This window comes from Pleurodeles waltl, chromosome 5 (genome assembly GCF_031143425.1).
Source record: "Pleurodeles waltl isolate 20211129_DDA chromosome 5, aPleWal1.hap1.20221129, whole genome shotgun sequence".
NCBI lineage: Eukaryota > Metazoa > Chordata > Amphibia > Caudata > Salamandridae > Pleurodeles > Pleurodeles waltl.
This window is the reverse complement of record NC_090444.1, coordinates 858,716,527-858,742,333: the sequence shown is the minus strand read 5'-3', so window position 1 is coordinate 858,742,333 and position 25,807 is coordinate 858,716,527. Positions and strand designations below refer to the sequence as shown.

The 25,807-nt window shown below is 44.7% G+C and overlaps 1 protein-coding gene across 1 annotated transcript in view; it reads left to right on the top strand.

Annotated features, from left to right (window-relative positions):
• The window catches only part of LYST (lysosomal trafficking regulator), a 2,674,875-nt gene that overhangs the window by 426,319 nt on the left and 2,222,749 nt on the right, over positions 1 to 25,807 (top strand). The window contains 1 exon segment of the mRNA XM_069234946.1: positions 2,081 to 2,237. Coding sequence (XP_069091047.1) covers positions 2,081 to 2,237 — 157 coding nt within the window.

The following is a 25,807-nucleotide window of genomic DNA, read 5'->3' as shown; positions in this document are numbered from 1 at the left end:
GGCAGTGCCAAGAAAAACTTGAAGACTACTGGGAAAAGATGCTGGCAAAGTCTTGCGCCAAGGACATATGAAGCCCCTTTAGCTTGTACATGGCATTACAACTGGCCCAGATGCATGATTGAAAGAGGGCTCCTGCCTGACTCAGGCAGTAAACAGGAAAAAGCTGCTACTATGAACTGAATCCTCGCCCTGTTGGCTCGGCAACAGCTGATTTTTGAAGGGATACACTAGAGTGCAAGGAAGGTCCATATTGATTGTCTAACACAATTATTGTTCAACTATCCATTGTGCATGTGAAATGCGATGACTGCTGCATAATTTACTCTTCTCTTTTTTTCTGTTACTTGTCAGCTGCACCAAGAAAATAATAATAATAATTGATAGCTTTGTGTTTAGAAGTAGCAGAATGAGGGTGGAGTTGCGATAGACATATAACTGCAATTACGTTGAAGTATTTTTCTCTATTCACGCTTTAAGTGAACAGTGCTGCTGCCATTTTATTTATCTTTATAGTGGTTACAATTCATATTGGGAGCACTAAATTAGAGTTTTGATTTTAAATTAAATATTTACAATGTATTCCTCATTTTGGAATACAATTCTTGAGCACGTTGTCCATTAATGAAAGAGGGTTTGGGGTTCCACTCAATGTTCCTTTCATGTCTCCTGGGATTGACCGTTACCTGAAACACATCACACACACATCGCTCAGTGGGATGTGGAGTGCTTGCAGCCCAACTGGTTTTCTATCTCAGGTTGGCACCTTGAATCCTTGGTGCAAGAAGAGCTAGAAAACTAACCTCGGCGACTCTAGAGCAATCTAGAAAAGATAGCAATCCACCATATGTGGGTGACATGACAGACATGGTGTGTGTCAAGCATTTGCTCAATGGTTATGTCCATTATCATTTGATTGGTGATAAAAATTTTTTTTAGCACAAGTATATCTTCTTGAATTACTTCAAGTTGACAAATGTTATAAAATACTATCACAATGACTGGATGATGTTGTAAGTGATGTCATCAATGTCATTTAGCATACCATGGGTGATGTAATATGTACATGACAGACAGTAAGTTTTAGGTACTAAACTACAACTGCCTTATTTCAGTGTTTTTTCCTCCTTTTAACACCTAACTATAACGTCATTTTAACCTTGGCCTTTTTCAGTGAATATGTACATATATGGTTTACGTGCAGGTGAGCAGAGAGTGATGTGCTGTTAATTACCTTTCTTGTGTGTGGGAAGAGGCCGTGATCCTTTAAATGTGAAGACTAGAGTTTGTAGATGCCTCTTCCTTCCTTCAACAATGGCAATGAATAGAAAATTGTGCACAGCGAATCTGCATATGTAGTGTGTGGCACGGTGTGCTTTTGTTATAAACAAAGGCGTAATACAATAATCAGAACACAAGGGTTAAATCCATGTACTGAGATAAAATCACAATAACTGGGTCTTGTAAACATGACCTCAGTTGGAACTAATAACTACAAAATTCACATATTTAGTACAACAGTGCAAAGATGTTATTACCATAGTAGATGGCAATTGACTAGAGAAAACCCAGATTAATGATACACAGATTTTGTCTGGAATCGTTTCACCGATGAAACCAGGTACCATTCATATAAACCACTTTCTTAAAATCGTGATTTTCACAAATCTCGGAATTCATAACCTTATGAGTCATATATTTTAATTGATATCTTTCAAGTCAATGGCTTTCTAACGATAGAATGCATGGACAATGCATAAACTACATTTACAGGAAAAATACATTTAAATGATAGTTATGGTTCAGCGAGCAGCTACAAATTGATTCTTAATTAGGCTAATAAAATAATTCATTTGCTACCTTACGTGACGAAAGTCAATTCTTCATGTAGGATCCAGATATCTTTGCTCTGTTTGCATTATTCCTTAGGCCAGTATATGTTGTTATCATTGTCCCTTCCAAGCGTTATTTGTGGTACAGACTGTCTGACTGTTTCTGTCTCTCTGCATGTGAGCCAAAAGGGGGGCAGGGTGTTTTCTTGTAAATAAATGTGTATCACTGAAAGTAATTTTTCACATTACAGGTATGCCAGACTGAGGAAGAAACAGTCTCTCATTCAGTTGATCTTTCAGAAGAAGCAGACAAGTCCCTTAGTTATGACTTAAATGCGTCTGCAGACGAGGAAGGATATGATGCTGACAGTGAAAGTAACCTTGACGACTGTGTAACTAAGGAGGGAGGCAAGTGTTAATTACTAATGTTATTTCTGAAGATCATTTCTCAAGTGTTTGCACATGTCTGCACTGTGTAATAAGGGCAGTGTAAAAAGTACATCAATGTGGAGGTGATTCAGGATTGGGGCAACATGTTTATTTCACCCATTATATCATTAGCCATAATTTAATTTCAGACAAAAGAACTTATGAAAGGTGAAGTGTGATACATCGGACACAGAAATCTGTGGTGATTCATTTTAAACACTTTAAAGAAATATAGGTTTTGTTCTTTCTCACAACTTTAATAGATTACGCGAGACCTAAATTCTGTCTAGATCCTACAGCTGACTGGATCGATCTTTAAATTCACATGCTTTTAATTGACATGTGACAACTGCTGTTCCTGGATTTAAATATTTTGTTAACTGTATTTTTTAGGATATCCAGCATCGGTATATTTTTTAGGATAGTCACTCAGAATACATTCAGAGACAAAACAGGACTTTTATCAGGCAAGAGTAGGAACAACATAAAGAAACAAACTCCCAACATTGTGCTAAGGTTTGTTGGTAGTTGCCGTTTGAGTTCTGATGGTGAATGCTTAGGATGCTATCCTTTGTTGGCTTTCTGACTTTGATAAGTCGGTTAAACATGAAAAGTAGGTTACACTGAATTATGGATAGGGATGTTGGAAGGGAAAACGAAATCTGGGTAAATTGCATGGTTGGGTTAAGAAACTGTAGAATGTCTTGCCTGAAGGCAGCACCTACGTTTAGTGGTTAGTGTTATTTTTGTTCTTCTTAAGGATAGCTCCATTAATAATCCTAATCATTGAATAGCCGCACCCAGGTGCAAGATCCTAGAGCACTTATTCAAAGAAAATATATAGATCGCTTATTTCTTTTTTAAGAAAGACTATAACTTCTTGTCTGAACAAAAACATTTTAGCAGCCTACAGGACAGGCTATTTTGGCCAATACCATTAATTTTACATTTAAAAAACATAAACTGTTAGCAGAAAATACAGGGTTTTCACCAGAGAATTAAGTGACGAAGAAAACATTTGTTTCATAAACCTTTTTTTTTTTTTTAAACGCAATTAAGTGAAGAAGTAAGTTCACTGTAGCCACAGAGGCTGTAGCCAGGCAAATGAAAATCTGTCATTGTGCTTTAAGGGCTTCCAGCCCTCCAGTATCCCATCATGCGCTCTCTATGGTAGTTGCTCAATTTCATTTTTCCATCTTTTGATGACAGGATCTTGGAGCACTCAGCTTGCTTTTTTGTCTTTTGGAAATCTTTTCACACCTTTTTTAAACATCTTCACTTAGCGTCTCGAAATTTTGAGTGTTTTCTTATTATTTTCCAACAGGAAATATTTTTCGCTCCTCGCAAAAATGCCAATTTCTTTTTGTAAAGTGCGCTGCTTATGGCTAGAAAAAGTCAAAAACAGATCTCCATAATTAGTGTATTCTTTACCTACTAGACATCCACATTGCCGACCATTGCAGACACTGCATGGATTTTGTTTTCCAGGTGCCTGCTGAAGGACCTGTGAAGATTTGCCTTCATGTTCAACATAAGCTAAAGCATGTAAAAAGTGCTGGTTGGAATGCTTGAATTAATCTCAGACACTTTTAATAACTCTGGCCACGTCCCTATCCATCATTATTTTACACACCATGCCACCTCAGTTTGGACCCAGCTATATGCATATTAGTCTTGATCCAGTGGGAACAATCCAGCCGGAACTGCCAAGCCAAGTCCTCTCTTAACCGTGACACAAGCAACTCAGGACCGGTTTCGCCTTTGTTATGGGCTCATCAGCTGGGTAAAGCTTGGTTCCAGTGACAGTGTGCATTGGACCCTCATCTGGGTCTCCTGACTAGCTAATTTTCCTGTCTGCCCATGTGCCAATGAGCCTGGGGCGGGGTATGGCTTAGTCCTCCTCCAGGGGGCAGCCTACTTACATATCAGAGCCGTTGTACCCATTGAGGTTCACCGCCTTGATGTGCCACTTCACTCGCCTTCTTGCCTGGAAGGGAGGTGACACCTCCCTCCCAGGCAGGCCTTTGTTTCTGACTTCTGGGAGTGTTCACACTTCCTTGCAGGTGGTCCCAATCAGCTGCGGGCCGGCAGCTGGTGCAACCAAGTGGGCAACCTCTAAGGTCGCCTCCTGGGTGCATTCTACATCTTCCTCGACACAAGATTCTTGTCTGGGGCTGAGAACACACATTGTTTGAATGTTAACACAACAAATTTTGGCTGCACCATAATGGAGCTGGCGACCTCTGGGTTGCCTGTGTACAGGCCTATGTTATCTTATGGACTGCCTATCACTTATAGTTGTATTTAAATGCAAAGGCTATAGGGACATATAATCTTGCACCTCTATGTCCACACCTTTAATATAATGCATCCTGCCTTTTGGGCTCAAGAGGACTTCAATAGGGGTGACTGACGTGTATTAAAAATAGTGCATTGACTTTTACACACATGGTGTGGGTGAAGTCGAATTCAAGCAGGTTACACTGCTCCTGCACTCTTCATTGACAAGCCAGTTGACAGTAGTTTACTTGGGTCAATAAGTGTGGCACAAACAGTGCACCTGGCCCTGGTGACCCCTTTACACCCATGGCCTGAGTACCACTAGTACCATATATGAGGGACTTATGAGGGGGGGTTATAGTCCTTGCCAGTTGGGGGTGCTAATTCACATATACCAATTTAGGCAGAGACAACTGGCAATGGGGCCTGGTTAGTGTACTTTCTGAGTCATAAACCAGCAGCTAGTAGTCCAAAAGGGACAATACGTGTGTGTGTGTGTGTGTGTGTGTGTGTGTGTGTGTGTATATATATGGTGGGGGGGGGGGTTGGGGCTCCTGCAAAAAGCCTGTTTTCCTACAATCATGGTCACTCCATTGATCTTGTCTTTGAAGCATACCTCCTCCACTAAGCACTCTTGTAGATGCAGATGTGCATCTGGATCTCACTCACCTTCCTCAGGATCGTGTTCCATATTTCTTACCAGAAGGTATCCACCAACTGTTAGACCTGACAGCCTTAGGGTGGTCTCCCCCCATCATCACTCCACCCCTTTTTTCCTGCCTCCCCCATTTTTCTGACCTCCTTTCTGCTGGCTTTAGGACTCTGTGCACTTTACCACTGCTAATCACTATTAAAGTATTTGTGCTCTCTCTCCTAAACATGGTAATGTGGCTTATCCCGATTTGGCGTATTTAATTTGCTTGTAAGTTCCTAGTAAAATACACTACATGTGCCCAGGGCCTGTAATTAAATGCTACTTGTGGGCCCGCATCACTGATTGTGCCACCCACTGAAGGAGTCATTTAACCATGTCTCAGGCCTGCTATTGCAGAGCCTGTGTGCTCAGTTTTAGTCTGCTGTCTTGACCTGGCAAAGTAACTCTTTTGCCAGGCCCAAACCTTCCATTTTTATACATATTTCACCTCCAAGGTAGGTCCTGAACAACCCAGAGGACAAGGCACAATGGGCCAGATGTATGAAAGGTTTTTGCACTTGCAAACGGTGCGAATCGCAAAAATCAGCAGTTTGCGAGTGCAAAAACGTGGTCTGCGATGCATGAAAGGCATTCGCAGACCAAATATAAGAAATCGCAAATTTTGCGATTTTTTGCCTTGCGACCTGGTTTTGCGAGTCGCATATTCCCAATTTCAGTAGGAAATTGCAAGGTGCAAAATGCGAATTGCAAATTCCCAGTCGCAAATAGATGCATCAAAAAATCGCAATTAGCGATCATTCGCAGAATGGCATTTTTCACATGCAAAATACCACTAAGTGAAAACAGGTGGTAACCAGGTGCAACTTATATAAAGAGGCCCAGAATGCCTCAGACTCTGTTCCACAATGGCTGCACTCTACGTCATGGCGAGGAGGATCCTGGCAGGTTTGAGGAGAGGGAGGAGGAGACAGAAGCGCATTTTCAGAATGCGCATTACACTTTTTGACCTGACAGAGGAGGAAATATTTGAGAGGTATAGGTTGAACTCAGCCACTCAGCTGAGCTACATCCCATACTGCAGCGCAGAACACTAAGGACCCATAGCATACCCACCCATGTGCAGGTATTATGCTCCTTACACCTACTCGCCTCAGGGAGCTATCAAGGGGTCATAGCAGCGGCTGGGGGGGGGGGGGTGTCACAGAGCACCCTCTCCAGAATTTTCAATGCATTCATCAACGCCATGCTAAGCAAACTCCAACAGTCCATCAGATTCCCCCACACCCCACAGAAAATACAGCAGACAAAAATTGAGTTTTATCAGATAGCACAGTTCCCCCACATCCTAGGTGCCATAGATGGCACACATGTGGCAATATGTCCACCATCTGTCACAGAGTATGTGTACCGCAACCGTAAACACCAACATTCCATGAATATACAGGTGATATGCAAATGCCTCCTACATCATAACTGATCTTGTGGCCAGGTACCCAGGGAGCACACATGATTCATACATCTTTTGCCACAGCGGGATTCACACAAGACTGCTAGTTGGGGAGTTTGGTGAAGGATATCTACTAGGCAATGTCACTCTTTACACTGGCACTTAGATAACAAACCCTTGTCAGATGGCTGAGGTACTCATCACACCTTCTGTCCCTTCAGGAGACAGTGCCTACGCAGTGCGCACCTACATGATGACGCCCTACCTCAGTCCCACAACACCGGCAGAACGGAGATATAATGCAGCACACAGGGCAACCCGCAACGTGGTGGAACGCACATTTGGCCTCCTGAAGAGTCGCTTCTGTTGCCTCCACAAGAGTGGAGGGGCACTGCAGTACAGTCCAGAAACCACATGTAGAATAGTGGCTACTTGTGCAATCTTGCACAATATAGCTACAACCAGGGGCATACCTATAGAAATTAGTGACACTGAATCAGATGAGGATGATGATCTCATACCACCTCTACAGCCAGCAGACAGGACCAGTGCAGCAGAGGGACGGCAAAGGCGTGCGGACATCACACACAACCATTTCAGATGTGAGTATCAATAACAAAAATCCACTGACAACTGTACCTGTAGTGATAGAAATTTATTACCTTACGTCAGGTAATTAATTGTGAAAAATGAAGTAAACAGGTGAATAAGAAAACCGAAAATAAACAAAAAAACTGAGTCCCACACTATTACATCATAGTGGGAACACCAGTGTCAATGCGGCAAGAGTCACTTCCTCCTCCCTCGCACCCCACTGGGGTGCCCAGTTGACTCACTGGCACCCTGAATGTCACCCTCAGTGGCAGTGCTGCGCCTGGCACTGCGCCGTCTGGTGTCTGAAGCAGGTACTTGCACACTACTGAGGCTCGAACTGTCCTCAGTGGACCACATCCCTGCTGGTGTGTGCAGCCTCCACTTGGGCCGCCACAGCACGACGGGCGATGAGTGCGGTGGAGTTAACCATCCTATTTGACCTGCAGTAGTTCGCAAACATGGTTCTGAAGCGGTGTTCATGTCTGCGTCGACTCACCCTTTTGTGGCGCAGCTCCTCACACAGGTCACGCACTGCACTGGTAAGCTCCCTAGAGTCCTGAGAGGTCTGCACCTGTCCCTCACGCAGCTGGGTGATATTGTTGTTCAGGGTGTCAATTCGCCGATGCAGGCCAATCATATGTCTGTTGTGGACTCTCAGGTTCCTGTCCAGACTCTAAATTCTCCTGTTTTGCAGGCGCTGTTGCTGCAACATAGCAGCCTCAAGTCCACCGAACAAGGATGTACCCTCTGCTGCCTCCTGCGGTTGCTGCTGGGACACTGGCACTTCTGCGATGTGCTGAATGACCCCTGTCCTCTGGTATCTGGCTGCGCCTATCGGGTGCAGATGGTGTGCTTGGCCCCTCCTGCTGCACATCGGAGTCACCACTGAGGTCTGGAAGTGGCAATGGCCTGGGGCGCACAGTGGAGACATTGACGGACCCACTGGTGTTGGTGTCAGAGGGCTGCTGTGTGTCCGTCTCCCCTACACACGGAATTTCTGTGGCTGCTGTGCCAGGCCCACCTGCAACAACAATATGCAGCATGTCAGTTCTGTATGTTACATTATCTGTCCAGAAATGGCAATAAAGCTATAGGTACTGCTCTACATGGTGTAGTGTGTGTTGTGTTACCTTGGGTGTCACTATGCCTGCTTACATTGTCATGCTACTGTCTGTACTAGTTTGTGGACCACAACTCCCATAATGCATTGTTGTGCTGCTACTAAGATGTGGAGTGGACTACTTCACACACTACTTCACATTACATGCTATTTCCTAAGGGGCTTTTATGCATGCACATATTGGGTTCACACGACAACATTGCACTTACCTTGGCTGGTACTCGGTTGAGCGGAGGTGTCTATATCTGTGACCCCTGTCACTGCTTCCGGTAGGAGTGTCGATTCCACCAGGTCCTCCAGTGGTGTGGCAGGTGGCTCGGTTGGTGGTCCTCCTCCTGTGCCCCTGGCCTCTGCAAGTCTTCTTGCCACCCTCTTCTTTGCCCGGGACCGCAGGTCATACCAGCGTTTCTTGATCTCCTCAATGGAGCGCTGTGCCACTCCAATAGCGCAGATTTTACCTTGGATCTCAAGCCATAGTCTTCTCCTCTCACTCTCAGGCACCTGGAGTGATGATTTGCCAAACAGGCGGTCATGGCTCCTCACCACCTCTTCTGTTAATACCTCCAGCTCCTGTTCACTGAACTTGAGTTTGCGCTTCCTCTCCTGCTTCTCCTGTGCTGTACTTTGGGGCTCCATTGTGGCTCAGGTGATGCTGCTCCTTCAGAGTGCTGCTCAGTGTGGCTGGGCTGCTCTCACTCAGGATGCTGGTTTGGGTGTGGCACCTGAAACTGCCTGGGATGACTCATTTCCTGCTGGTGATGTCATCAGGCTCCTCCAGGTGTGCATTCTCGAACTTTCTCGCATTTTGCGTTTTTTTTACCGAATCGCAAAAAAATCGCAAATTGCGAGAATGCAAATTGCGATTCGGTATATGGGCCTCGTAAAACACAAATAGCGATTTTTAAGAAATCGCTAATTCCGAATCGCAATTTTGTTACATGGCCAATTGCGACTCGGAAATATCGATTTCTTAAAAAACGCATTTTGCGATTCGCAGACCCCAGTTTTCATACATCTGGCCCAATGTATTTAAAAGGCGAAAAATTTAATTTTAAGTTTTACATGTCCTGGTAGAGAAACAAACCCCAAAGTCCTCTTTCAATACATCAAGGTCTTACTTTCCCATACAATTGTATTGGGATTGCCTTATTGCATTTTACACATGTAATTCACAATGTGGAAGAGATACGTTTTTTGAGTTTGGTGTCTCTGGAATCTCATTTGAAAATCACTGCTAATGATGAAGTCAGATTTTCAATGGTAATTCTGAGAATGCCACTTTTAGAAAGTTGGCGTATTCTTACTTTAACCATTTGGTTCCTGGTGTCTGTCTTTGGTCACTTGTCCAGGATGGGTGACAGCTGGGTCTTGGATATTCCCCTTAGAAAGCCACACACAGTGAGAACTTAGGTGTAACTTGATGGGCCATCTTGGCAGATGAGAGGAAAGAGCTGGCCAAAGCCTCACTTAGACCTTAATAGGCTGTGTCCTGTCCGTGCACAAAGGTTTGTATATCCCTTTGTAGTGAGCATGGAACCAGAGGAGGGAGGGCAGGACCACTGTGCACTTCAAAGGCCTGTCTTTGAAGACTTTTCCCATTTCAAAGGCCAGATTGGGTATAAATACTGGACCTGTGACACTGCCAACTCATTACAATTCTGGACCTGTGACTGCTCTGCCAGGAAGGGCTGCTGTGCTGCGTAAGGACTACCACTCTGCCTGACTGCTGCTTTGCTGGACCCCTGCCTTGCGGTGCTGCCCTGCTACCTGCTGTTCCCCTGCCTATGTGAGAAGGACTGGCCCTGCATCACTTGAACCCTGAGTGACTTTAAGGGCCAGCTGGCTGGTCTTCTGATCTGACGTCTTGGGGCATAAGAGTTCCAACTAACCTACTTCACCTGGACTCTGCCAGCTGTGAGTCTACCCTGCCAAGTGGTGCCACCCCAGTTCTGGAACCTTGGAAGTGGGTCTAAGGTACTTTCTCCAGCAGAACCAATGCATACACTGTCAGTCCGACACATAGGCGCCGTTGCATGGGTCAGAACCGTCACATTGCTCCTGTTGCGTGGATCGGAACCAGTGCATTTCCTCTGCTGCGAAGCTTGACTTTGAAGCATTGCTGCTGTCGCAACAAATGACTCGGCATATCACCTCCGTTCCTGCTGCATTTTGGAACTGATGCATGTCCTCTACTCTGTGGGTATAGGAACTGGCACATCACTCCTGTTGACGTGGATCGTAACTGGCGCAAAGCCTGTACTATGAGGCCTGACTGTGATGCATCGCCGCTGTTTAGAAAAAACCCTGGTGCATCACTTCGGGACCCGCCACATCACAGAAGCAACGCATCCCACTGCATGGAGATAATCAGCGCATCTCCTTCGTTACAGGGATCAGCACCGACGCATCACTTCCTCAGGATGATGACTCCTCCTGATTGTATCCTTGGCAAAGAAATATTGTGCCTCTGCTCCTTCATCCGCTGTCTCTCAATATAAGGAGAGTTAAGTGGTGGATTCAATAGGAATAAATGCGTGCGGCATGCCTACTACCTTGATGAAAAAATTCAGTGCCACAGCCGTCCCAGATGGCTACGGTAGATCCCTCTAGGAGTCGTTCCAACAGTTTACTAACAATGTGTCCAGGGAATAATGAAGATTTCATGGAAACAGTAAATGAAGCCATGATGGTGTTGAAGCAGGTCATTGGTGCAGCTGCAAATGCTTCGATAATTCCTGGCCCAAGGTGTGCTTCCTGGTTTGGATTTAGGAGTTTCAAGCTTGAAGCGCTTTAACTGATTCTCACCCCATTTTCAAGGTGCACATTATTTGACACACCTGTAGATAATGAGATGGTTTGAATAAATGCTGAAATGGAGATCAGATCCTTAAGGCAGTAGGGCTGGAAAAACATGAGCAACAAAGACACTCTTACTGGCTCTATGATCAGTGCTTATATAAGCAGACTTCAGATCCCCTCAGTGGCCTCAAGGCCACAGCGACATCAGAGGAGGAAGTCTTACCATCAACAAAGGCCTCAACTCCGAGGCAGCCGTAAGTGTGCAAGACACAGTCAGAAGCCAAACAATGACTTCTTAACCCCCCCTTCCCCAGCCACCCACATTCACACTTCTGGTACCCAGTCCAGTGGTGGGAAGCATTTCAGATTTCACAAAAGACTGGAGATGTATCACAAATGACAGATGTCAAATTCTTTCTGAATATTGTTCAAAGTAGCCATTGTCTCACATGTCCTCCATCAGTAGCACCAAGGAAGTCTTTCCCAAAACATCTGGAAAACTTGATGAGAGTTCCCACTTGCAGAAACAGTCTGTAGAGGGTGTTTCCTCTATGCAAAAAGGAATTTTCTTGTGGAAAGAAAGGCTCAGTCAGTCAGTCAGTCAAATTAACTTTATTCGGCAGTTGCCATAAAAGTACAAACCAAGACACATTTACCGATCTATAAATAATAAAAATAAAACTTAATACCATTGCTGAAAACACCACATGAGCATCCAATCTAAAACCCCTTAACATACATAGATAAATATACAAGACATAATTAAAAATCACAAAGTCAAAAAAGTACAAATATTGGCTTTAAAATGATATACTATACGTGCATAAATTTTTTAAAAAGGAGTAGGCCTTTTCCTAATACTTAAGGAAGCTGTGACAAAGTCTAATACATGATGACAAATTTGAATATCAGACAATCTCTGAAAATATAGTAGGGCTTCCTTAAAATGAATGGGTCTAAGAAGACGTAGCGTAGGTAAAATAAAAGCCCCTCTAGGAGTAGCGTATAAAGGGCAAAAAAGAAAAAAGTGCAAAGTGCTCTGAGTTGATTTGGAGTCACAGGGACAAAGTGGTAAATCCTTTTTCCAGAAACATGGTTCGGGGAAAGCTACCTTAAAATGAATTAGATTAAGTCTAAAAAGTGTTAAAAGGGAAATTGTTCTAAAACTCGAAAACCAAGTCAAATAGGGTTCAAGGCATGGAACGGTCACGATCCGAGAGTAGGAATCAAAGGATTTCAATTTCAGGGAATTATAAAATCTCAGCTCTGATATATGCTTGAAGTAAGTAGACTTCAAGACAGACCTAGAGTTTATAGTTAACAAATGAGGGTCATCAAACATGTATCTAAGGCCTAGGTTCTCAAAGGAGTTTTGCAAAAACATAAGCCAAGGAATCCTATTTGAATTTTCCAAATGTAGACAGTCAGAGATACAGTCTTGAACCAAACTTGCCGTAGGGTTTGACCAGCATCTGATCCAGAGTAATAGGGGGGCCAAAAAGACCCTATCCTCCAAAAAGCACTGACCAAGTTCTTCATGGCAGATGATATTTGCGGTGCATTTTGGAACCAGCAATAATCTGCGCAGGAATTTATTTTCAACACTCTGGAGAAACGGTATTTTATTATAGCCCCAGACGCCTGCCCCGTAAAGGACTGATGCAGTGCATTTGGAATTGTAAAGAATTTTCAACTGTGCAGGGGGCCTGTGACCTAATTTATTTGAAAAGTGAAAAATTGCTTTGTTGTTCCTTATCAACTGTTGAAGCTTAAAATTAATGTGTGTCTTCCAGGACAGAGAGGAACTCATGTACATGCCTAGATAACAAAATTCTTTGACCTTAGTAAGGGTGTGCCCTCCCATAGTAAATTGTTTAGACTTTGTATTGCGTGGGCCACAAGTCATAACAAAAGTCTTGGGGTAATTTACTTTCAGATCAAGGTTCAACATAAAATCATAAAATACATCCAGTAGTCCTTGTAAACCGTTTGCTGAACGAGCAATTAAAACTGCATCGTCTGCATATAATAAAACTGGAAGTTGTCTCTGGCCCATCCTCGGTATATCCTTTGCATGTTTTAACAGTGAATCATAGAGCCCATTAATGTAAATCAGAAAAAGAAAAGGGGCTAAGGTGCATCCCTGCCTTACACCCCTAGTTGACGGGATGGGGGAGGTTCTCTGCCCGTGTGAAAGAAAGGCTCAAAAATGAATTCAATCATGTTCATGATCTAAAACTTGCAAATAAACCGATATAGAGAGAGAAATTCAGGATGTTAACCCTTTATAATATCTAGCCATAGCTCCAGTGGCAGTACTGGCTATAATCCATCGCAAAAATGTTTGTTGTTTTTCTGCAGTGGGTTCATGGCAGTCCACATTCTGAAGATTTGTAGTGGAAAGCTGTGAGGGTTTGGGTGTACTAGATGATATGGCTTAGAGGCCTATCGTGCAGTACACACGCAGATACCATCTGGGGTCCAGTCAGGTACGTTTACTTAACCTTAAGCTTAACCCTAGGTAACTGTGGCTGCGAGCAGGAAGGCTTAGCGAAGGAACAATTTGTGAATCATTTAACAGCACTGAACAACAGAATAAGAAACTCAAACAACACAAAACAGACAAGACACCAATTTATAAAAATAGATTATATTTTTATGAAGTTTTGGAGACCTTAAGCATCAAAATCCACCAGAAAGTTCCAGAGATGCAGATTTTAAGAATAATAACTTTTATATCAACTGCAAAGAAGCATAGGCCAACAAAAAGTTTTGAAACATTTGAAAAGTTGGTAAAAGTTAATTTGGAAACTCTGGCCCGAGTTGGGTGACCAAGTCAGGACAGGGGTTGGGGCAGAATGAATACTTCAGCTAGTTACCTGCCCACCAGAGCATTTTTAAGACAGAATCCAAACTTTACAGTATGACTGCCATAGACAGACATAAATGGAGTGATCCTGATGCTGAGGTTTGCAGGCCAAAAGATGCTCAAAGAATGCCATTGGTTGTGGTGCAGTCGTCAGGGGTGCCTTTGTGGTGATTCCTCTGATCCACAGGTGAAGTGGCATGAACTTGGTCACACAGTCCAGGGTCACTCAGAGCCCTCTACATTGCAATAGCCAGCCAGCCTGTGCTGGACTGCTGATCAGTCTGCACTGCGGTTGGAGCAAAATCCATAGGTGGGGGCTAGTGTTCCTTGGGGACCACAAATCCAGTTCTGGATAGCACTCCTGGGGCTAGTACACACGGGTGAAGGTTTTGGCTATCTCAAATTTGCCCTTTTGGGTTCCCTGCGACTGGTAGCAGGAAAACATCTGTGGTGGCTACCTACTTGGCAATTTGGGCAGCTTCAGCTATTGTGTCCATGGAGCTGGTTCCAGGAGATCAGGCAACTGATTTTTGGAGTCATTGCTGTGTTGGATGTTGGGAATAAACTTTTCCCCAAGCAAGGAACTGTAGGCACTGTCCAGTCTTTGCTAGCCCAAAATGGAGCAGGTCCTGTACTTCCGAGCTTGCAGCCTCTCATTGGGCAGCTGAGGAGTTCTTCTTCGGCTCTCTCTCTGATCCCAGCATGATCTGAGGATCAGGGTGCCAGGGATAGCATATTTATCTCAAGAAAGTCCCTGAGAGGACCACGGGGTCACTAGCCAATGAGCTACTGGGTTCCTTCTTACCTAGTGATGAAGTTCCTGTGATGTGTGGCATCTGGCTAACCCTGAATGCCACATTTTTGCCCCTTTCAAGATAGCCTGACCCTTCCTCGCTTGCCAGGAGCTTGCTAGCCCACCCTACATGTGTGAGGGCTACATGCCCACTGTAAATCCAGTTTAGTGGAAAGTTTCCCCCTCTCTTTGGCCCTGTCTCCATGCTGTCTACAGGAACAAAAGGCATCCCGCTCGGTTGTTGGGCTAGGCAGCCCATCAAAGGTGCATTCTTCTTTGAAGCTTGCCTTTGGACTAAGCTTCCAAGTGGCTATCCTGACAGAGAAGGCAACACCTTGCTGCTGTGGCACTGTCTTTGTTCCTGTGTCTGGGAGTCATTCACCAGTTTTCCGAGGCGGTTAGAAAATTGTCTGTGTGTCTTTGAGAGGCCACTAGACTAGCAGAGCACAGAGTGGCAACTTTCTAAAACTTTCCTACCTTTAATAGTGACTTTCGATCTGGCCATCAGGTCATATTTAATTCCAGGATTAATTTGATACCTTACATGACGCAGTTTGGTAGTGCCATTCAAAGGTTAGCCAGATTGGGTTGCCATCTGGTAGCCCTGTGTTAACCAATGCGGCTACCAAGTTTACCCATAGCAAAACAACAATTTTGAAGTGTTGCTGTTAAGACATATCGGAACACATGCCTTATTTAACAAAATACAGGTCCCTGTCTTAGGACTCCATAGGCCTTCCTTTAGGGAGACATATATATTATGTTAAGGGGTAGGATGGCTTTGCCATTGGTTTGATTGGCAGAGTCGAACTGGCAGTGAAAACAATGTCCTTTCAATCTGCAGTGGCAGGCTGTGAGACATTTTGCATCTTGTCATATGAAGGGTGGCACAAAGAGCTCTGCAGACCTGAGTGGACACACTGTCTTAGATGCCCTTGGATACCATTTACTAGGGCTTATGAGTAAGTCAGGGCTTGCCAATTGGGTATATCGAGTTCGACATGTACTTTTTATGGCGGTAAACCACTGACACTGAGGTCTGGTTTGCAAGTCTCAGTGCAGACTCAGTTAACAAACCAGCAGCATCAGTCCGAAAATGTGGGTGTGAACATGCAAAAAGAGGCATTTCCTTCCAAAAGCAATCAAAATAAGGTACTTCCATTCAAACTTCTGTCAGTACCACTCAAGTTGGATGGTTATTGTTAGAAATGTGGTCTCTATTTGGTAGAGGGATGCACCCCGTTCAAGTAGCGACCACAATCCTAGTCAGGGTAAGTGAGTTATACTCCATAGAATAACTTGTGCTCACCCTCTGGTAGGTGGTAACAGTCAGGCTTAACTTGAGAGGCAGTGTTTAAAGTATTTGTGCAACATGTATATTACAGTAACACAGTGAAAAAAAGACTCCACACTGGTTTGAAAGAATAAAGAATATTTGTATGAGTAAAACAAGACCAAAAGGACAAAAATCCAATGAGAAGAATTCAAGATATGAAGTTTTAAAGATTTTGAAAGCAGTGCTTAGAAGTCTCTAGCAGTCAAAAGGTTACTTGAGGTCAAGAGGGACCGATGAAAATCCAAAATACAGGCATACCATGAGGGAGGGTAGGCCGGTTACAAAACCCACGCAGGGTCCACTGAAACAGTACCTTTGATGGAACAAATGTGTTGATACTTTCCATACAGTTAGGTCACTGCGTCGTCGTAGTCTGGCTCTGTTGAAGTCAATGCTATGCATTGGTGAGCCGCACAGAGCGTCGTCGATCCGTGCAGGCTGTGAATCTGCTGTCATCCAACAGCCGCCACGTTGCCGCCAAAGAGTGGTGAGTCTTTGTTGTACCAGAGACTGCAAGAGAACAGGGGGGCAAGCCAACAACCCCTTGGAGAATCTTTGGTTGAAGGATGTATAGACAGGTCCAGTCCTTCTCGCTGCAGTCAAGAAGTAGTAGGCAACAAGCCAGCACTGCAAGGGAAGTAGCAGAGTGGAAGTCCCTCCTACAACTCAGCAAGTAGTAGGCCAACACAACAATGCAGTTGCAATGCAGCACTCCTTATTTCTGGCAACACAGCACTCCTTCTTCCTGGCAGAGTGCCCTTGGTTCCAGTAGAGTTCTGATTTTCTGGGGCCCAATACTTATACCTAAATGTGCCTTTGAAGTAAGGGAGCCTTCAAAGAGGTCTTTGGAGCCTGGAAAAGAAGGGCAGGGACCTTGTGATCTTCAGTCACTCTACAGTGGGAGTATGCAGTCCTTTGTGTGAAGAGAGGGCATAGCTCTATTCAGTTGTGTCAGCTTCTCCCACCAATCTAGCCCAGGAAGACCCATCAGCCTGGTGGTGGGCCATCTGGATGCAAATGACACACCCAAGCTCCCTTTGAGCCTGACTGTTAGAGGGCATACACAAAGCCCAGCTGCCATTCAACTAAGGCATGTGTTCGGAGAAAGGCAGAGACACAGAATGGTTAAAGTAAGAACAAACCATCTTTCTAAACGTGGCATTCTCAGGCTTGCTATTTAATATCCGATTTCACCATGAGTTGTGATTTTAAATTGTGAATCCAGAGACACAAAACTCCAAATTTCTATCTGTTCCCAATTGGAAATTACACTTAAAGAATGTTTCAAGGTAACCCAAATGTTCACCTAATGAGAGAGCTAGGCCTTGCAGTATTGAAAAACAGTTTAAGCAGTTTTTCACTACCTGGGCATGTTACATTTAAATGTGCATGTCCAACTATTTAAATACACTGTACCCAGCCTTTAGGACTATCTAAGACCTCACTTAGGGGTGTCTTACAAGTAATAAACAGGAAGGTTTGGGCCTGGCAAGTAGTTACACTTGCTAGGACAAAAGGGCAGTGTAAATCTGCACACACAGGCTCCAGTGGCAGTCCTGAGACATGTTTGGGGGGCTACTGTTGTGGGTTTGCTCAATAAGTTCTGCAGGCCCACTAGTAGCATTTGATTTGCAGGCCCTGGTCACATGCAGTGCTCTTTACTAGGGTCTTAAAAGTAAATTAAATCTGCCAATTGTTGATAAGCCAATGTAACCATGTTTGAAGTACGGAACACATGCACTTAAGCACTCTTCAGCAGTGGTAAAGTCCCCTGAATCCCAAAAGCCAGCACAAATAAAGTCAGAAAACAGGAGGCCAGGGAGCAAAAAATCAGGGGAAACCATGACAGGGATGCCAGGTCTAACAGTTGTCATTGCAGCCCATCTCAGGAAATAGAAGATCTTCATCTAGCCAAATGTAGACGACTGGCTGATCAAGGCCCCAACGTTGCATTATGCTCAACCACACTTCCACCAAACAGTCTCTCCTTTCTGGGTGTGCATGTCAGTCAAGAAAAATCAGTGTCAATCCCAGTACAATCCTTGCATTATCTTTAAGCAGTTCTGGTACCTTAAAGGCAAAAGAGTATTCTTCAGGTTAGGCACTATTATCTACTCTTCTGAAGTGTCACAGTCTTCTAAAAGCAATCCTTCTGACAGCAAAAAATATTTTATCACTCATGGACTCTATGGCTTAATGCATTTTTCTGATACAGAAGGTCCTCCTCCGTATGAGGCAATTACAGGCCATGACTGGAATTCCAGTGGTGCCAATTCTCAGGTGAATGGGAAGACAAACACTCTATCTCCCCAAACAGCTCAATCCCTCATTTGCTGGGGCCATCCACTGAATCTATGTGGGATGAACTTCAGACAGGTGTGACCGGTGTGTTCATTTGGATTACCTGCAAATTTAAGGTATTTGCCCTCCAAACAAAATATATCATGTCCGTCTGCATGAGCTGGGAGTAAAATATCTAGCCCTGCTAGCTTTCCTCCTGGCTTTAATACGCACTCCCTTCTTGTCTAGACCGACTACATAACAACGATACACTACATAAACAATCAGGGATTCAGAGCTTCAGCTCATTTCTCCATACTTTTTCAGTGATACCAGTGGGCATCATCAAACTAACTTATTAAGGGCCAGAATGGTTCTTATAGACTAGAATACTCCCTGTCTTAGTAGTACATTGCCTTTCTTCACCTGTCAGGGCAGCCACTTGGGAAGCTGCAGTGCATGCCATCTCTCTTTCACAATCTGGGGGAGGGCAAATTCTTCTTCTCAACCTACTTTCCTTGAATTCGGCAGTTGGCTCCTGAACTGATACCACGTGGAACCTTAAGCATGCTAGAGGGGTTCATGGACATTATAAAAATAAAAAAAATAAACGCCAAGCCAGCATCCACAAAAGCTCCGTACTCTCAAGAGAAAGAGTCTTGACCTGCCGAAGGAGCACTGTTACTGCACTATCTTCATGTAGCCAGGTCAGCTTTTAGTTCTTTTCACTGGAGCATCCATTTTGCAGCTACTACTGCCCACCAAGAATGCCATTCACAAACCTCTCTTTTCAAGATCCCAGTGGTTAGGATTAAAAAGTCTTTCTACCAATAAGAAGACCTATTCCACCTTGGAAAATCAATATTGTTCTCTCAAGATTCATAGGTTCCACATGCAAACCTGTTCATAAGACTTCCCTTCAGCATTATTTTTGGAAAGCTGCTTTCTTCATAGCAATAACAGATTCACAAAAGGCTAGCAAGATTCCGGCAGTGTGCTCCCATGACCCATACACTGCTCCATAAGGACCAAATGGTCATACAGACCCATCCAAAGTTATCTCTGTAAGGTGATTTCCAATTTCTTATAAATCAAACTATTACCTTAGAGACTTACTTTTCGAATCCTACTTACTGTTTAAAGAGGTCTCTCCATCATTTAGATGTCAGGAGTGCACTTACATTTTATCTAGCTAAAACAAATCATATAAGGAAATCTAAACTATTATTTGCTAAACTCTGGTCACTTACAGCATCGAGGTCTTCATACTTTGATTCAGATTCCAAAGCAATTCCCAGATAGTGCAGGACTCCTTGATAAATCTATTGCGTGTAGCTATAATTTTTTTCATTGTTCCCATTCCACTGCTTTTATTAGAAATGAACTTGCTATTCTGTTCAGGGCAGGCCTCCTTGGGAAATCGTTTGTGTGCAGTTATCATTTTTCCCATTCCACTACTTTTATTAGAGATGGACTTGCTATTCTGTTCAGTGCTTTTGGTTATCAGTGGAGATCAGATGGTATCTGCCCGTTATTTGCCTGTCGGAATGGAGTTGAACCAGCTTAGTACTGCTCCTCTGAGACCCATTCTAAGCTCTAGGATCTTGAGAAGGACATCATAGTCTACTGTGTCAGAGGCAACTGATAGGCCTAACAGGGCCAGAAGACTGCTCTTTCATTGAAGATGCCGTACAAGCCATCTAGTATTTTCACTGTGACAGTTTTGGTGCTGTTGCTGTAGCCTTCCCTGAAGCCAGAATAGATATTGGCAAGTAAGTCATAATTTGTATATGGATTGTATATTTCAAAGTAAGGAAGGAATGGGTGCTTATCTGAAATCCTTGTTCTCCTTCACTGGGTTTGGGATCTCCATTCAAATCATAAGCCTCCCTAGTGGAAGCAATAAAGAAAATTAATGTACCTTTGTATCTGTATTTTTTCAGTGTTTTGTTTATTGAAAAAAACTGTAAAGCTGCCACTCAGAGGTCACTTTGGGATACTGTAACGCTGATAGCTCTTATAGCAATTATGCCTGTTTTTCACTTTGTACGGTTGCTGCCGTAGGGCTGCATTTTCCTAGCATTTTCCCGTCATTTTCTTAAAATTAGGATAGGGAAGAGTTTTTTTTCCCCTTTATCTCTGAATTTTCTGGTGACAACTGGGTGTTTGTAAATAAATGGAATTGTCCGATACACATTGTTTTATAGGCTGGTAAATTGTTTTCTTATAAACAAATGTTTTGGCCTTTCTAGAGGAGGTTATTGGGTGGGGGGGAGACACACACACACACACTCTCACTCACTCTCTCTCTCTCTCTCTCTCTCTCTCTCTCTCACTCTCTCACTCTCCCCCCCCCCCCCCCCACATGCTGTGCATACTTCTGCCATCTAGTTTTAGGCCCGGATGTGTGCAAGTTTTCCTGCAATCCTTGCAATGCGCATAGTCATTGGCTCCATTGTTAGATTGTTTTCTTTGTGCTGCCTGGTCTGGTTCAGATATGGGCTCCTGTGCTTCATTGCAATGTTCTTTTCAGCCTTCGCAACTCCTCTTCCTCAGTCGGTATTGTGTTTGATCGCTAACCCTTTCTTCAGTATTGGGTCGACACCTGAAGTTTCATCTGGGATGGATCTCTGGTAGACATCAGGTTTCACCCATTGGGGCCTCTTTTCCTTCCATTGTGTCCGCTCTCACCATGCCGCAGTTGTGATGAAATGATAGCCTTTTCAATATTGCAGTCAGTCTTGTGCGAAATACCGCTGGGCCAACCTCCACCATGTTTATAATCTTTGCTTCTCACTGAAGCACGACGAGGCCTCTTGTGATGCCTGACTGCCCTTCTGGTTGAAAAAGACTCCTTGAGATCACCCGGACCGTCGACTCAAGATGTCGTGCAGAGGTGAAGACAACACCCCAGACCTCTCCAGTGGCCAAGTCCTTGAGGGGGAGCATCATCCCTATCCATTGGCTGCTGATGAAGAGGCTTTCTCGCCTGAAGAGAGTTACGACTCTGATCTTGAGGTCAGAGGCCTCCCACTGATCCAAGAGGTTATGAATCCAGCTCCTGCTCCCCTTGACACCGCTCCAAGCTTCCATACCACAAGGGACACTCAGCCACTCTCGACCCACATAGACAGGCTTCTGGACTGCCACCTATTCTGGCCATTGTCGGTACTGACCCTTGTCTTTGGAACAGCAGTTGGATCCATAACTGTCTGTGGCAAAACCCTGGTTGGCACCAAACTATTTGGTGCTGACATAAAGATCCACTGTCAAGCCCATAGAACCAGTCCTCCAGAAACTGTAGGATGAACTTGAGACTCGCCAGATTGTCATCCCTCCTCCCCCCCAGAAAGGCCAAGTTGTCACATAGCCTCAAGCACCATGCATTGACCCCTCAAAGAAACAGCTCAGCTTTGTGGAAGCTCCGGAGCCCCCACCACCACCCAAGCAGTAAAAGCACGGCAAAGCCACCAGTCCTCCTCCTGAGTCTGTCTTGCATCCTCCCTCTACCATACCATTCAGGCCTCCAGCATTACCATCCCCACCTTCTTCTCTTTTTGACCCACATTAATACACGCCACAGGGGCCACCACATTCTGTCCTTGGTGAACTTATGATGTGAATCCACCAGGGCATACGGAACTTGACCTTTATCGTGCTCGTCCCTCCCCTCCAGAAGACACCACCTCCTACTACAAGGTCTTGGGTAAGGCTGCAACACATCATGGAGTGGAAATGCACGAGGAGCCTTCTGAAGAGGATTTCCTCGTCAAAACGTTTTCCCCTGCCCAATCTTACACTGAGTACTTGCCCATGCTGAAAGGAATGCTCACTCCTGATCATGATATTTTCAAAGAGCGGGTTAAGGTTTGAGTTATCGCACCCACAAGTTAAATTAATACAAGGCTTTCCCTTCAGACCGCATTTACTTTAGGGGCCAACGCTCGCCCGATTCCCTGGTGGTACACATCACCTATAAATGGGCAAAGGCAAAAGGCACTGAAGATGCCCCTCCTCCGGACAAAGAAAGTAGATGCATTGATGCTGCTGGCAAACATATTGCAGCACAGTCTGCCAGTTATCAACATATCGTCAACTCTATTGGCCCAGTTTCCAGGTACGACTGTTCCCACTCAGACAAGATGGAGGCATGCTGATTTTCAACACTACCATGAGGTGTGCCTTAGATACTGTTGACATGGCTGCTTTTGGCATCAACTCCAGCGTACCTCTTTGCAGACGCGCCTGACTCCATGTCTCAGAGTTCAAGCTCAGTGTTAAACAGGAACTCCTCAACCTACCTTTTAATGAGGAACTTCTCTTCGGGCTTCGGTTGATGAGATTTTGGAGAAAATTGAAAAAAGAAATGCAGACGGCAAAACCCGTTAGTGCACTCCAAACGCCCACCCCTCATGGGTCCTTTTGCTGCTCAACTTACGATGGGGACTCCAAGACCACCTCCCCTGAAGCCTCCAAGTCCTTCTAACATCAGCCAGCCTAACAAACCTCCACAAGGCGCTACTTCAGGGGTGCCTCCTTTGGGAATAGCGCCAAAGTTAGAGGCGAAGGTAGCTACCTCTAAGGAGCGGCCCTAGCCAAGCTATGACTTGCCACTCACAACCCACACAACACCTGTTGTGGTGCGACTTCAGATGTTATTCCCAACCTCGTAACAGGCCACCTCAGACCAGTAGATGCCAGACATCCTCCAACGCAGATATTGCCTGGAGCTCATTTCCATACCACCCAACCTACCACCCGGGAGACGTCCTTTTCCCAGAACATCAATAGCTACCTTGGGGAGGTTCATGCACTCCTTCTCAAAGGGCTATAGAAGCTGTGCCAGCAACATCTAGAGGGCCGGTGGGGGGGTATACTGCCTCTACTTCCTCATTCCCAAGGAAAACCGGTCCATTCTGGCCCTCAAGTCCCTGAATGAGTATATCTGACAGAACATTTCCACATGGTCACTCTTCAGAATGTTATTCCACTGCGACAATAAGGCAATTTCATGGCTGCACTCAACCTCAAAGACTCCTGCTTCCACATCCGGATTCATCCAGCGCATTGGTGCTACCTCTGGATAGTGGTAAGTGGCAAACCACTACCATTTAAAAATGCTACACTTCAGGGTCACTTCTGCACCTCAATTTAGGGAATGCCTTGCATTAGTAGCCATGTACCTGCAAAGACAGGGCATCCAAGTATTTCCATACCTGTACGGTTGGCTGACAGAGTGCAACATAACAGGAGTGTTTTGTATACACTCAAGCCAATATAAATCTGCTTCATGAACTGGGCTTTATCATCAACGTGTTAAGTCACATCTCCCTCGCCTTCAAATCCACCCCCATCTGGGAGCCATCCTCATTGCAGAGGTAGGCAACACATATTCCAGTCAAGCAAGAGTCCAGTCCTTTCATTGCATTGCTCCCTCTTTTTCACCCAGATCAACAGGTCACAGTCCTGACAGTCCTGCACCTCCTCTGTGTGATGGCTTCCTGCACTGACATAGTTCACCACTCAGAGTTACACAAGCACCCACTGCAGAAATTCTTAATGCATCAGTGGTCTCAGGTGGAGAGTCATTGGGAAGATCTAGTGTTGATCAACTGCCACACTCCTTGCTCTCTGCAATGGTGGAACACCACAGTTTTTTGCAGGGATGGTCGTTTTTCAACCAGATTCCACAGATTACGATTATAATAAATACATCTCTCACTGGGTGGGCAGCACATCTGCAAAACTTGACTGTCCAGGATTAATGGGATCCCAATCACAGGGGCCTCAACATCAATTACCTGAAACTGTTAGCTATCCATCTAGCACGCAAGGTCTTCCTTCCCCAATTAGTAGGCAAGGTAGTCCTCATCCGGGCGGACAACAGGAGAGCCATTTATTACATACACAAGCAGTGAGGCACTCTCTGTCCCGAGTTTTCTCTGCTACCTCGGTCCACCTGGCAATGGGATTTCCACCTGCTGGTGAAGTACCTCCTGTGGGTGGACAACAATTTTGGCGATTTTGTTCCTCAGCAGAATGCGTCAAACAGGGTTGGCTTTTTTTACTGACCTCAGCACGGGCGCTGTGTTAGAACAGTAACTTTCGATTTTAAAACACCTGCTGCAGATTTCCTTGTGCTCCAGCTTTCAGACAGCAATAAAAATGTTCCTGCTAGATAGAGAAATCAGAGTTTTGTCTAGTGTCAGTTTTGACTTTCCATAGTAGCACAGGGGGTTAATATGTCTGCTGCAAAGAACAGATCTGTATTCTATGTAGACAACTGAGTGGATTAGTAAAGCCAGCCTTTACCTGTGCTTCAAAACAAATGAAATGTTTGTGAGGGAGGGGCTATGGGGAGATGAGAGATTTTGCCAGGTAGTAGTGAGGGAATCAAAGGAGGTGGTCTTGGGGGAGTGCCAAAAAAGATTGTCGCACTGGTTGCCACCAGTACTAAAGCGAACTCAAGTGGTAACAAGTCCACAAGTTGGAACTCCACCCAAGAGTCCTCCTTCACTACTTCCAGCGCTGAGTGATTACATATGTGGACTTCTTTGCCACTGCAGAAAACAGATTGCCCAAACTTTGCCTCCAGATTTGCCACCCACAGTCCATGGTTAGTGCACTGTAGATGAACTGGTCAGGGATATTTGCCTACGCTTTTCCACCTCTCTCCTTACTTCCGTTAATGGTTCGGAGGTGGCAGCAAACAACCCTCACGTTTATCCTGATGGCTCCCACATGGGCCAGACAACCCTGATTCACCATTCTCATCTAGCTTCTGTTGCTTCCGCACAAGAGGCTCCCCAGCAGGCCTGACCTTCTCACAAAGAACCATGGAAAATTATGCACCTCAATCCCAGGAGTCTTAGCCTTGCAATTTGGCTCCTCAAGGCATGAATATTCTTAAAGAAGCATGCACACCCATTACTCATGCTTATTGTGCTGCCAAATGGAAAATGTTTGCCTGGAATTGCCCTTCAAACACATTAGCAGCCAGCTTTCAGAACATTGTTTGTTACCTTCTACACCTCCAAACCTCAGTTCACCTACACGTAGCCGTTGTGGCTGCTGACCTGCAAAATCGGCAACACATGCCTTGAACAGAAAATATTACTTACCATGTAAGCATCTGTTCATAGCATGGACTGCTGTAGATTCATATGTCCCCACCCTCCTCCCTGGATGTCTCTAGCTATTGCAGTTATCATTCCTTCTTCTTTTGCATGGGCAACTTTCTCTTTCGCTCTCTCCTGAATTGCCTTGCCCCAGCTCCGTCCTCACTAACTGTATGGAAGCAAACTAACAATGGAGCTGATGAACATGCACCTTACAAGCAGAAGCACCTTACAAGCAGGAAGTAGAGTCATAATAAC